General features: G+C 44.5%; 1 protein-coding gene across 3 annotated transcripts; it reads right to left on the reverse strand.

The window, feature by feature from the left end:
• Positions 1-1,335: 1,335 nt before the first annotated feature.
• Positions 1,336-10,124, reverse strand: LOC110513490 (uncharacterized). 3 transcript variants are annotated; one of them, XM_090238053.1, is made up of 4 exons: positions 10,012-10,124; positions 6,180-6,284; positions 5,281-6,025; positions 1,336-5,173 (listed from the first exon to the last, which is right to left on the reverse strand). In XM_090238053.1, the coding sequence occupies exon 4, from the start codon at positions 3,464-3,466 to the stop codon at positions 1,445-1,447; it is 2,022 nt and encodes a 673-aa protein (XP_090094179.1). In that variant the 5' UTR covers positions 3,467-5,173; positions 5,281-6,025; positions 6,180-6,284; positions 10,012-10,124; the 3' UTR covers positions 1,336-1,444. The 3 variants fall into 3 exon arrangements, 2 of the variants coding, with proteins under 2 accessions (XP_090094179.1, XP_090094180.1); XM_090238054.1 differs by lacking the exon at positions 10,012-10,124 and having other exon boundaries at positions 6,180-9,317; XR_016496712.1 differs by lacking the exons at positions 1,336-5,173; positions 5,281-6,025; positions 6,180-6,284 and adding an exon at positions 9,553-9,593 and having other exon boundaries at positions 10,012-10,119.
• Positions 10,125-11,288: the final 1,164 nt, after the last annotated feature.

Raw genomic sequence — 11,288 nt, forward strand, 5'->3', positions numbered from 1 at the left:
CCATCATTTTTTACTTCTACTTTGCACATTCTTCCACTGCAAATCTACCATTCCAGTGTTTTACTTGCTATAATGTATTTACTTTGCCACCATGGCCTTTTTTTGCCTTTACATCCCTTCTCTCACCTCATTTGCTCACATCGTATATAGACTTGTTTATACTGTATTACTGTTTGTTTTACTCCATGTGTAACCCTGTGTCGTTGTATGTGTCAAACTGCTTTGCTTTATCTTGGCCAAGTCGCAATTGTAAATGAGAACTTGTTCTCAACTTGCCTACCTGGTTAAATAAAGGTGAAATGAAAAAATATAGAAAAAAAATATAGAAAGCATCTCAGAGGGTTGATCTAGCTGCAGATAGCTAATTATCCTCTATGTGTTTTCCCTTGCTGCTAATAAGCTCTTACCAATCTAACTAAATTAATAGAGAACATCTGGTTATCTGACAGTCTATGCAGCAACTATTGTATTAGAGTCAAGCTCTGGTTATTTTATTTATTTTCCTAGACAAGTCAGTTCAGAACAAATTCTTATTTACAATGACAGCTTAGGAACAGTGGGTTAACTACCTTGTTCAGGAGCATAACAACATATTTGTTCAGGGATCTGACGCTAGCAACCTTTCGGTAACTGGCCCAATGCTCTAACCACAAGGCTACCTGACGCCCTATGTCCTGCCAACTCAAAAGCTGAACAATAAATGTGTAACCAAGGGGGAACTAGTGCATTTCTCTGAGAAAATCTGCTTCAGTATTATCAATCTTCCAAAACACTTGAAATTCTTGTAAAATCATTGGCATTTATTTGATCAAATAGACTTTGAAAGGGTAGACATGCAGAAATTCCTCTTGTCAAAAGTCTTGCTGTTACAAAAGTAGTTCTTTATGCAGCGTAACAGGTTACAGGTTCTTCTTGGTGAAGCGCCTGAATGGCTTCATCAGTGCTGAAAAGACCCTGACAATCAAGGATCGTTTTTTGACAGGCTGAGATATGGAGGGAGAAACCTCTCCAACTGGAGCTAGAAACACAAGAGAAATGGATGGGGTAAGAGAGAGAGAGAGATGCAGTGTAGTAACATTGAAAAATAACAGTGCTATGAGTTTGGTAGGCATACCTATGTTTCTAACACACACCTAAACAAAACTACAAGCTATAGCAGAGCTCTAAAACATCCTTACCTATGCAATGTCCATCAGTAGAGGGAATCTCAGTCTGGTCCTGGACTGAATGGCAGTCATTTTTGTTTCCTCTCTTGGAACGCTAACAGAAGAAAGGTAAAGAAAATGGTACAGAAAATAAATAAATAAATAAATGGAACACTTCTGAATCCAAGGCAACAATTTAGTGGTGAATAAAACATATTTATTTCATGTATTTGTCTTATCGTAGCCACATCAATAACATCAGCACCTAACTGGAACCAAAAACAAATGCTAACTCCCTGCTATACCTTGAAGTTGATCCTGAGTTTGGTCATTGAAAAGCAAAGGAAGCTCCTTCTTGCTTTCTGCTCAGCCCCCCTCTCTGTCTCAGCCTGGTCTGATGGGTTTGTTGCAGCAGAAGCTGGTCTTGACGCCTCCTTGTATCCCTGTACCAGCTGCTGGGTCAAGGACTTTACCAGGACTCGGTCAAATGCAGGGTCCTGGGAGGAAATAGCTGCTTGCAGGGTGTTATAAGAGCCAAACTCCTCCATGAGGTTTTTATGTACACCTCTGAACACCCTTTGGATGTTCAGGTTCTGGGAATAAGCCTGTGTCCTGGTGAATCTGGATGCAGCATAGAACTCAGACAGGACTTGTCTGATGAGTTGCTGAGATGTTTCTGTCAGATCTGCTGCCTGTTGGGAGGGTCTATCTAGGGCTGAGGGTCTGATCTCCGATAGCAACCTTATCACCAGTATGGTGACAAAACAGATGCCATCATCTTTGCTGGAGTCCATCAAGTACTGCAGTGGGAATGCAGTGGGAATGCTGATGTCCGGGGTGATTAAGAGCTCCCTCAGATGGCCAGAGCTGCTGGGGATACACACCTCATTCTCTTCAATGTCAATCCCATCTCCCTTTGGTACCAAAGTTGTTCGCTTGCTGGTGAAAGACGGAGTGGAGGATCGAAAAGAGGCTTTAGCACTCGGTGGTCGGCTGCTGTCAGTCATTGGACTGTTACGATGCTGGGGGTCATCTGTGTGTGCCATCATCTTTGTCTTTAGGTCACTTGAAGAAATCTCTGGCATTTTAGAGACCCTGGTGTCGATGCAGGAGCTCCTGACGATGGGGCAGGTCAGATCAAAAGGCACTTTGTCAGGGATGGGAGTGCCAGGGAGGTTGATCTCTAACTCACACTCTGACCTAGGACCATTTGAAGAGCTGGACAAGGAACTACGGCCATTTAAAGAAGTGGACAAAGATGAACATGTTCTAGGGATGTCTTGGCAGACTTGTTCACTGTCATCCTCACTTTTCTCAACCTCCTTCAGCATAGTTCCTACCATATCATTGATCTGAAGGAGCTCCCTGGAATCCTTCATTCGCCCGAAGTTTGAGACTTCACTCTGGATAGCAACCAGGATTTCCCCAAGGGTCGCTTTGGAAGAAGCCTTTTCTGTCCTTTCGGATCCGGATGGCTTCAGCCCTGTGAAGAAATCCTTAAGTGTGTTCTTCATACTGACGCAGATGGTCTTAGCTGTTGACCATAGCTTCTCCTCTGATATTTTAACACTCAATTCAGTATCATCCAGTTGGGAGCCCCCGTGGGAGCACTGCGAAACTCTCCCACTTCTTTCCAGTAGCACAGTGTCAGTGGACTCATTTTTCTGGAAAATAGTCGCCATTCCTTTGACAAAGGTTTCCACTAATCCAGAGGCTGTATTCTCAGAGGACATGGATTCTGAAAGGACATGGATCTCAGATGGTGAGCTAGATGATAAGCCAGCCTGCAGACTTTTCTGAAGACCAGTATGGCTGATCTGTGTGATAAAGGAATGACTGGATCTCATCAGCACTTTACTCACTGCCTCTTCTGCCTGAGTCTGAAAGTCATTGCTAGAGAGCTTCTTAATGCTCTGAATCAGACTAGTTGAGGACTCTGTGATTCTGACACTCTCTTCTGAGCTCAGTTGAGAATATTGAGTACTCACGCTCAAGTCTTCATTGGGTGAGGGTGACTGGGAAATAGAATAGTCATCAAGCTTTGATAGGACACCATCAACAAACCAACAAGCCTCAAGGGACTCATCAGATGAACTGACAACGGCCAAGGATTTACTCTCCACTTTTGATAACTGACTTGTAGATGGAAAAAACACTGCTAAGAACTTCTTGAGTACTGGTATCCAGATTGGAGAGACAGAGAGCTGGTATTGGTTGGCTCTGTCTGGGAACTCTACTAAGTTCGGTGCTGGGTAACTGGACCTCAACAGTTGAAACAGTTGCCTTTTCCAGGGTGTCTGAAGACTCCTTAAGAGAAGCATCCTTAGCCACACCTTCTTCTCGAGTGGATAGAGTTAAAAGGTCCCTCAGCTTTGCTCGTATACGGCCGTAGAGTGTGTGGGTTAGAGAGAAGGTTATCATCTGTGAAGATCCTGTTTTGTGGTCATTTACAGGAACTGGCCAATCAACTGCTTCACATGTGCCTTCAAATGATGCTATCGTCTCCATGCCTCCCACAAATGCCTTAACAATCACTGTGGCAGTGGAGGTTACAGATGTCAGGGCTGTGCAGCTGGTATTCAGGGGGGCTTCAGTAAGGCTAGGAGCAGCACTAGAAGGCCTAGAGGAAGGAGCCATGCCAGAAGAGCTGCTGACTTTCCTTGTAAGGATGGTGCTCACCGCCTTCAGGGCTTTAGACTGAAAGTCGGGGCTAGAGAGGGTCTGAATCTTTCTGGCCACCACACTGGTAGAGGACCCAGTCTCTTTGAGAAAGTGTGTGGTCCCTTCCTTCCCAGATGGACACTCAACATCAAGGTCACATTGAAGATTGGTCAGAAATTTAGACCCCAAGATTGTCATCTTCTTGGCCAGATCCAATAGGATGTTGAAGTCCTGTGCCATTTTGTCCATTGTGCCGACAATGGCATCCAGCACATCATCGGTCACAGGGTCCATGAAGGGCTCGATAAACCCTAACCACTCTGGCTCAGACGTTTGGCTCTGTAGCTCGGCCAGGATCTGCACCGAGGCTACCCGAATGACCTCCTTGCCTGCTGCTATGTCCTGACTGTCAATAGGGGGGCAACTCCCCGGGCTGGCCTCAATGGCCACTGAGAGGCCAGAGTTAAGCTGGTGTACCACCTCCCCCACGATAGCACAGCTCAACTCGGAGGAGGTGTGGTTGGAGTGACCCTCAACCAGGGATATCAGAAGGCTCTCTTCCGTTACCCCAAAAAGAGCCTTCAGAGGCTCCTCCATGAGGGGAGCCTCTCTAGTTGCAGGCAAGCTCTGCAATGAGGTCTGGGACCTTGAAGATAAACACACAATCACCACTTATGCCATGCAAATGTGACCAACTGTATCTAATCTGGGTCATTAGTGAGCCTGAAAACCAAATTAGAGCAATGATGGATTACTTCTCATACCACCGTAGTTCTAGAAGCCTAAAGCCAACTGACACGATTTTTTGCCTGATTTTTATGTTTGTACGACATCAGAATATGATTAATTCTGAAAGGCATGTACCTGATCTATTTATTCATAGATGACTTCATGGCTTACCCAGTTAAAAATGACTTTCACCTGGACCCACCCCCTCAGTGGCAACATTTCTGACCAGAACTTAAAACTACAAGGTGTGAATTCCAAGTTAATAATTTATGATAAGTATGGATCAGGTCTTGCAATTATTAAGTTGAAATATTGCTGTGAACATACCTCTTAGGCGAACAGCATGGTGATGAGGTTCTGCGAGTGGATTTTTGGCGGCATCCTGCACTGCCATTCCTCCTCCTCTCCTTAGTCCAGTAGTTCATCTCACTGATCAGCAGCCTTTTCTCTCTCTCATCCAGACTGCCTAAGGAATCCTCAGACCCTGTCAGAGAGCACTGGGATTCTGGGGAGGTTGCCCCACTCCTCAGGTTCACCCCCATGATACGAGCCAGCGCTGGTAGGAGAATGCGGAGGGCTGTCTGGGTCACGACTTTAACAATCTTCAGACACAGCATGGAGAGCTGCTCGAATGTGAGCTATGGCCAACAAACAGAGTAATGTTTTTGTCAATCAAGCAATTCCATGACACCATTCCCTATATAGCGCACAACTTTTGACCAGAACCTTATGTGGAGAGACTTACGTTATTTTTCATGCCATGCTGAATCACTCTCCATTGACTAGAGAAAAGAAAAGAAAGGAAACATATTTTACCTGCACACTGGTGTTGAGTTAGTGGAGTCACTAGATAGCCATGTCAGGGAAAATAAACATGTATTTAAGCTATTAGCAAGTACATGAGACATTTTGTTCTTGATATACAGGAAGAGTTAGGTGTGTGGTTACAGTAATGTTAGGGTTAGGTGTAGTGTTTGAAATCCCATTTGTGGTTAGAAGGTGCACTATGATTATAAATTCAGAGTTGTTGTATGTGAGGTTGGAAAAAGACATGGGACTTGCTCATCAGTTAGACTCCTCAGGAAGGAGAGGAGGATTGGGGCACAGCATGTCCCAATCTTGAGAGAAGGCATTAGAGTCCTTTGAGCCTCCTTCTCCAGCTGCTCAATGATAGATCCCCTTTCCCGGAAACCACACCCGGGTGTCTGAGAAGACTCTGGGAAAGCGCATAGAGAAATCTAAAGTTGAATCTGAACTTGATCCCTAATTTCCTTCACCTTTAGTGATTTGATTGCACTGGACAGGTAAAAGCACATCTCTCTGCAGGCCTCCACTATATTGCTTTCACCTATATAGATACTATCTTAGATTAGTGCTGATGAATTTGAACACAACCTGCACCCAACATGAAGTAATCTCGGACCTGCACCAATGCTGCTGTCCTCCTCCACGGAAGTCTTCTTGGCACAGCCACTGGACTTACGTTTAGCCTACATGACAACAGATTATAGGTCTCATAGCAGATCTAAGGTCAGTGTAGCGTCTCCTCCTAATGCTTTAAGGCTAGGATTTAGTGATAGTAAACTAATCCTAGATCTGTGCCTAAGTAAGCAGAGCATGTGTAAAGGACAGCATATTTCTTACCTTGCCTCCTGTCCTGTCTTTGCTGGTCTCATGTGTCTCTGTTTCATCCTTCATATTCTCCACAACCTTATTTTGGTCATCCTAGGGATCCTCCCATTTCACGCTCTGGTGGATAAATAAGAGGTCAATATCAGTCCTAGGTTGTGACTTTATGAAAAAACTTATTCGCTCCTATTTCAAACAAAATGGCAATAGTGGTCAGATTTCAGGCCATGGATCAAACCAGTGAGACCTATTGCTGTGTTAGTGACCTACTATATTGTTAGTAATTTCTCCTCTAAACTCAAAATAGGCAAATGAACCATACCTTGCTGTCATCTGACATGATGAGTAGCTTATTGTTGTAGGCTGTTTAGAGGAAATACTAATACCTCCTTTGAAAAAACGTCAGTGAACCATCGGCAGACAACTGAAGTGAATATGAACGTCCTTGAATTATGCCAAAGCATTGTTGAATACTCGATTCCGATTGGCTGAAGGCAGAGCATTCTTCAAAGATGTCATACACACATGATGTCACAATTAGGCCTAAGTCTAATGTCTATATGAATTGTCAATGTCATTAGAAAACAAATCAAAGCTTGTCAAAGTTCTGCCAAACGAAAATATGTCTAAGTGCACGTTTTTGCGTTTAATTTATGGTTTATCATGCATCGTCATTCATCACCATATACAAAAACGTAACTCGCTGCCATCCATTAGCTATAATTCTGAGGTTGTAAAGCTGCAAAACTAGGACGTGCAATAAATTATAACCACTTGCAGAATAATTTCAAATCAGACGTTCAAGGGGGATTGAACTATTTCAGCACTGTGGAGCTGTCCGCTGCATAGAGCTGACACGTTTCTTGGCATCAGGGGACCGTCCCATCTCCCCTCTGGGCAGCACCTGAGCAGGGCTCAGTTCTATGGATATCTCATGCGGATTTTCCTGCTAGCCTATGTATAACGACACTATAATTACATATAATATCATCTAAAACCTTCAGAGAGATCCCTTAAAACTGTAGTATAAATTCTTCACGGCTGTTATGGTAGCGAGGTTAATTTAGCGAGACATGGACAAATCCAACACATAGCGTTTCTACTGAGTCCTGCTTAGAGGTGGCTGACCATCATGTTGCTAGTTGTAATGACGCTTTTAAAACAAGAATAGTTATTTCTAATTGCTCTGGGAGCTAATTATTGCAGAGCCCAGCTACACATCCTGCTCGCTGGGCTCATTATGGACAGCCAATGAGCAGTTCAGGTGAAAAAGTCATCCAGATCTGATCCCTATAACATACATGATACTAGGATCCTGTAGCAACCTGCCGGCCTGCACAATCATCCATGGCATGAATGCTACACGCGCAATATGGTATGCTAACATCCCACAACAATTCCCCAATTGGAATTACTTGCCTAAACTTCCAATCATACTTATTTTCTAATATCAACCATAGTTTCTGCACTTAAGGCAGACTTGCCATTAGAACAAGATGGGATTAGGACAACTGTAAAGCTCATTAAACGTAGGCTAAAATGAACCTTACCTGGCTGTCAGCCATTATGTGTAGCCCGTTAATTAAGGCTCTGCGCCTCTGATACTGCAGCTGTTCTGATAGGCTACTGTAGCTGTTCTGTAACTGTTAAACTCGTCTAGTCGTATCCGTTGAAAACTGGTCAGTGAACCGTCCTCAAACACAATGAACTGATGTCAATATGGACATGAACCTTCACATAAAGATATCAAATACATGACGTCAGATATGCCTAGAGGTATTGTTGACTTGATCAGAATATATATCATAGTGTCACAGTACGTGCTGTTGACAGCCTACCCCGAAATCAAACAGGAACATGGATTTTGTGAAATCTGTTGTGAATGTATCGGGAATGTTTTTACAATTGTATAACTGCCTTCATTTTACTGGACCCCATGAAGAGTAACTGCTGCAGCTAAAGGGGATCCACAATAAATACAAATACAAACCCAATGCACCATGATAACACATGTATCAACTTGTTTTGACATATCACATGGGATCAGTTCCTGATTGTGAGATACTGTAAATCAACAGACCTTGAGAGGAGATAAAACATCATCTGTTGACCTATTTCACAGGTTTCTGGTGGTTTCTAAGCATTTTACATGTGTTGGGGAAGGAGGGTGGGATCTCTCCAGAGCATCTAATTACATCAATCATGTCTTGCTGTAACAGTATAACTTTAGACCGTCCCATCGCCCATACCCGGGCGCGAACCAGGGACCCTCTGCACACATCAACAACAGTCACCCTCGAAGCATCGTTACCCATCGCTCCACAAAAGCCCTCTGCAGACATCAACAACAGTCACCCACGAAGCGTCGTTACCCATCGCTCCACAAAAGCCGCGGCCCTTGCAGAGCAAGGGGAACCACACTACTTCAAGGTCTCAGAGCAAGTGACGTCACCGATTGAAACACTATTTAGCGCGAACCACCGCTAACTAAGCTAGCGTTTCACATCCGTTACATTGCCATGCATGTGATATGAGATAATGTTATGCACCACGTAAATATACATTGTAAATATACATTGCCTAAGGCTGCATCTAACAACAACATTGACGAATATGCTGATTCGGTGAGCGAGTTCATTAGAACGTGCGTTGAAGATGTCGTTCCCATAGCAACGATTAAAACATTCCCAAACCAGAAACCGTGGATTGATGGCAGCATTCGCGTGAAACTGAAAGCGCGAACCACTGCTTTTAATCAGGGCTAGGTGACCGGAAACATGACCGAATACAAACAGTGTAGCTATTCCCTCCGCAACGCAATCAAACAAGCTAAGCGTCAGTATAAAGACAAAGTAGAATCGCAATTCAACGGCTCAGACACAAGAGGTATGTGGCAGGGTCTACAGTCAATCACGGATTACAAAAAGAAAACCGGCCCAGTCACGGACCAGGATGTCTTGCTCCCAGGCAGACTAAATAACTTTTTTGCCCGCTTTGAGGACAATACAGTACCACTGACACGGCCCGCAACCAAAACATGCGGACTCTCCTTCACTGCAGCCGAGGTGAGTAAAACATTTAAACGTGTTAACCCTCGCAAGGCTGCAGGCCCAGACGGCATCCCCAGCCGCGCCCTCAGAGCATGCGCAGACCAGCTGGCTGGTGTGTTTACGGACATATTCAATCAATCCATATCCCAGTCTGCTGTTCCCACATGCTTCAAGAGGGCCACCATTGTTCCTGTTCCCAAGAAAGCTAAGGTAACTGAGCTAAACGACTACCGCCCCGTAGCACTCACTTCCGTTATTCTGCCCTTGAGTTGCGTTCCCATGCAAAACTAGACAGATAGCTAACAACTAAGTCTTCAATAAAACTCCCAAGGCGTGACTTTTCTTGAATGAATATATTGAAAACGTTTATGTTGTGAAACTGCAAAATACAGAAAAGAATATACTTTAGTATTCAATTCACACCGAAACACTGTAGCTGTACATTATACATTTAAAGTTGCATAAATACAAAGCACGCGCTAAGGTACCATGCATCTGGCATGATGCCAAACCATATAGCTAATTGTTACTCATATGGTAATTGGCTCCTTTCATTACTCTAATAATGTACAACCATTTATGTAGAATAACAAAGCACATTACACTAGGAACAGTAACAAAACTACAGTATTGTATATTTTACAATTCGTTTGCATGACGCACGAGCAAAGTAATACAGCTAACGACAACATGAAAGGCATTGCAATTTGTGAGTAAATGCAACCAACATTGATATGTAAGCAACTCTATCAATAACAATATTATAATCATTAGCTAAACGCTTGAATTGAACTTACAAACAAATATTTTCCAAGGCTGAAGCGTGACAAGAAATAACTACATTGAAAGACCTGCACCGTAGCGTTGTTTGTAGCTGCTTCTATGCGTGCAGAACAAATTCTCTCCTTCCTGTTTGCGTAGTCTTTCTAAGTACCAGAAACATCCACTAGGGGGCAAATAACACAATTGAACACAATGAAAATCCAATTGAACCATTGTAATAAAATAATCTGTTACCTTCTAACAGGATGGCAGCACATCCGTCATCATGAAGTGCTTTGAGAGACTAGTCAAGGACCATATCACCTCCACCCTACCTGACATCCTAGACCCACTCCAATTTGCTTACCGCCCAAATAGGACCACAGACGATGCAATCTCAACCACACTGCACACTGCCCTAACCCATCTGGACAAGAGGAATATGTGAGAATGCTGTTCATCGACTACAGCTCAGCATTTAACACCATAGTACCCTCCAAACTCGTCATCAAGCTCGAGACCCTGGGTCTCGACCCCGCCCTGTGCAACTGGGTACTGGACTTCCTGACGGGCCGCCCCCAGGTGGTGAGGGTAGGTAACAACATCTCCACCCTGCTGATCCTCAACACTGGGGCCCCACAAGGGTGTGTTCTGAGCCCTCTCCTGTACTCCCTGTTCACCCACGACTGCGTGGCCACGCACGCCTCCAAGTCAATCATCAAGTTTGCGGACGACACAACAGTGGTAGGCTTGATTACCAACAACGACGAGACGGCCTACAGGGAGGAGGTGAGGGCCCTCGGAATGTGGTGTCAGGAAAATAACCTCACACTCAACGTCAACAAAACTAAGGAGATGATTGTGGACTTCAGGAAACAGCAGAGGGAACACCCCCCTATCCACATCGATGGGACAGTAGTGGAGAGGGTAGTAAGTTTTAAGTTCCTCGACGTACACATCACAGACAAACTGAATTGGTCCACCCACACAGACAGCATCGTGAAGAAGGCGCAGCAGCGCCTCTTCAACCTCAGGAGGCTGAAGAAATTTGGCTTGTCACCAAAAGCACTCACAAACTTCTACAGATGCACAATCGAGAGCATCCTGTCGGGTTGTATCACCGCCTGGTACGGCAACTGCTCCGCCCACAACCGTAAGGCTCTCCAGAGGGTAATGAGGTCTCCAAAACGCATCACCGGGGGCAAACTACCTGCCCTCCAGGACACCTACACCACCCGATGTCACAGGAAGGCCATAAAGATCATCAAGGACAACAACCACCCGAGCCACTGCCTGTTCACCCCGCTATCAT

Source organism: Oncorhynchus mykiss, chromosome 6 (assembly GCF_057628025.1).
Source record: "Oncorhynchus mykiss isolate SJ-2025 chromosome 6, ASM5762802v1, whole genome shotgun sequence".
In the NCBI taxonomy this organism is placed as follows: Eukaryota; Metazoa; Chordata; class Actinopteri; order Salmoniformes; family Salmonidae; genus Oncorhynchus; species Oncorhynchus mykiss.

Coding starts and splice junctions, on each gene's coding strand:
- LOC110513490 (XM_090238053.1), bottom strand. CDS start 3,466: ATGCTTCTCTTAAGGAGTCTTCAGACACCCTGGAAAAGGCAACTGTTT.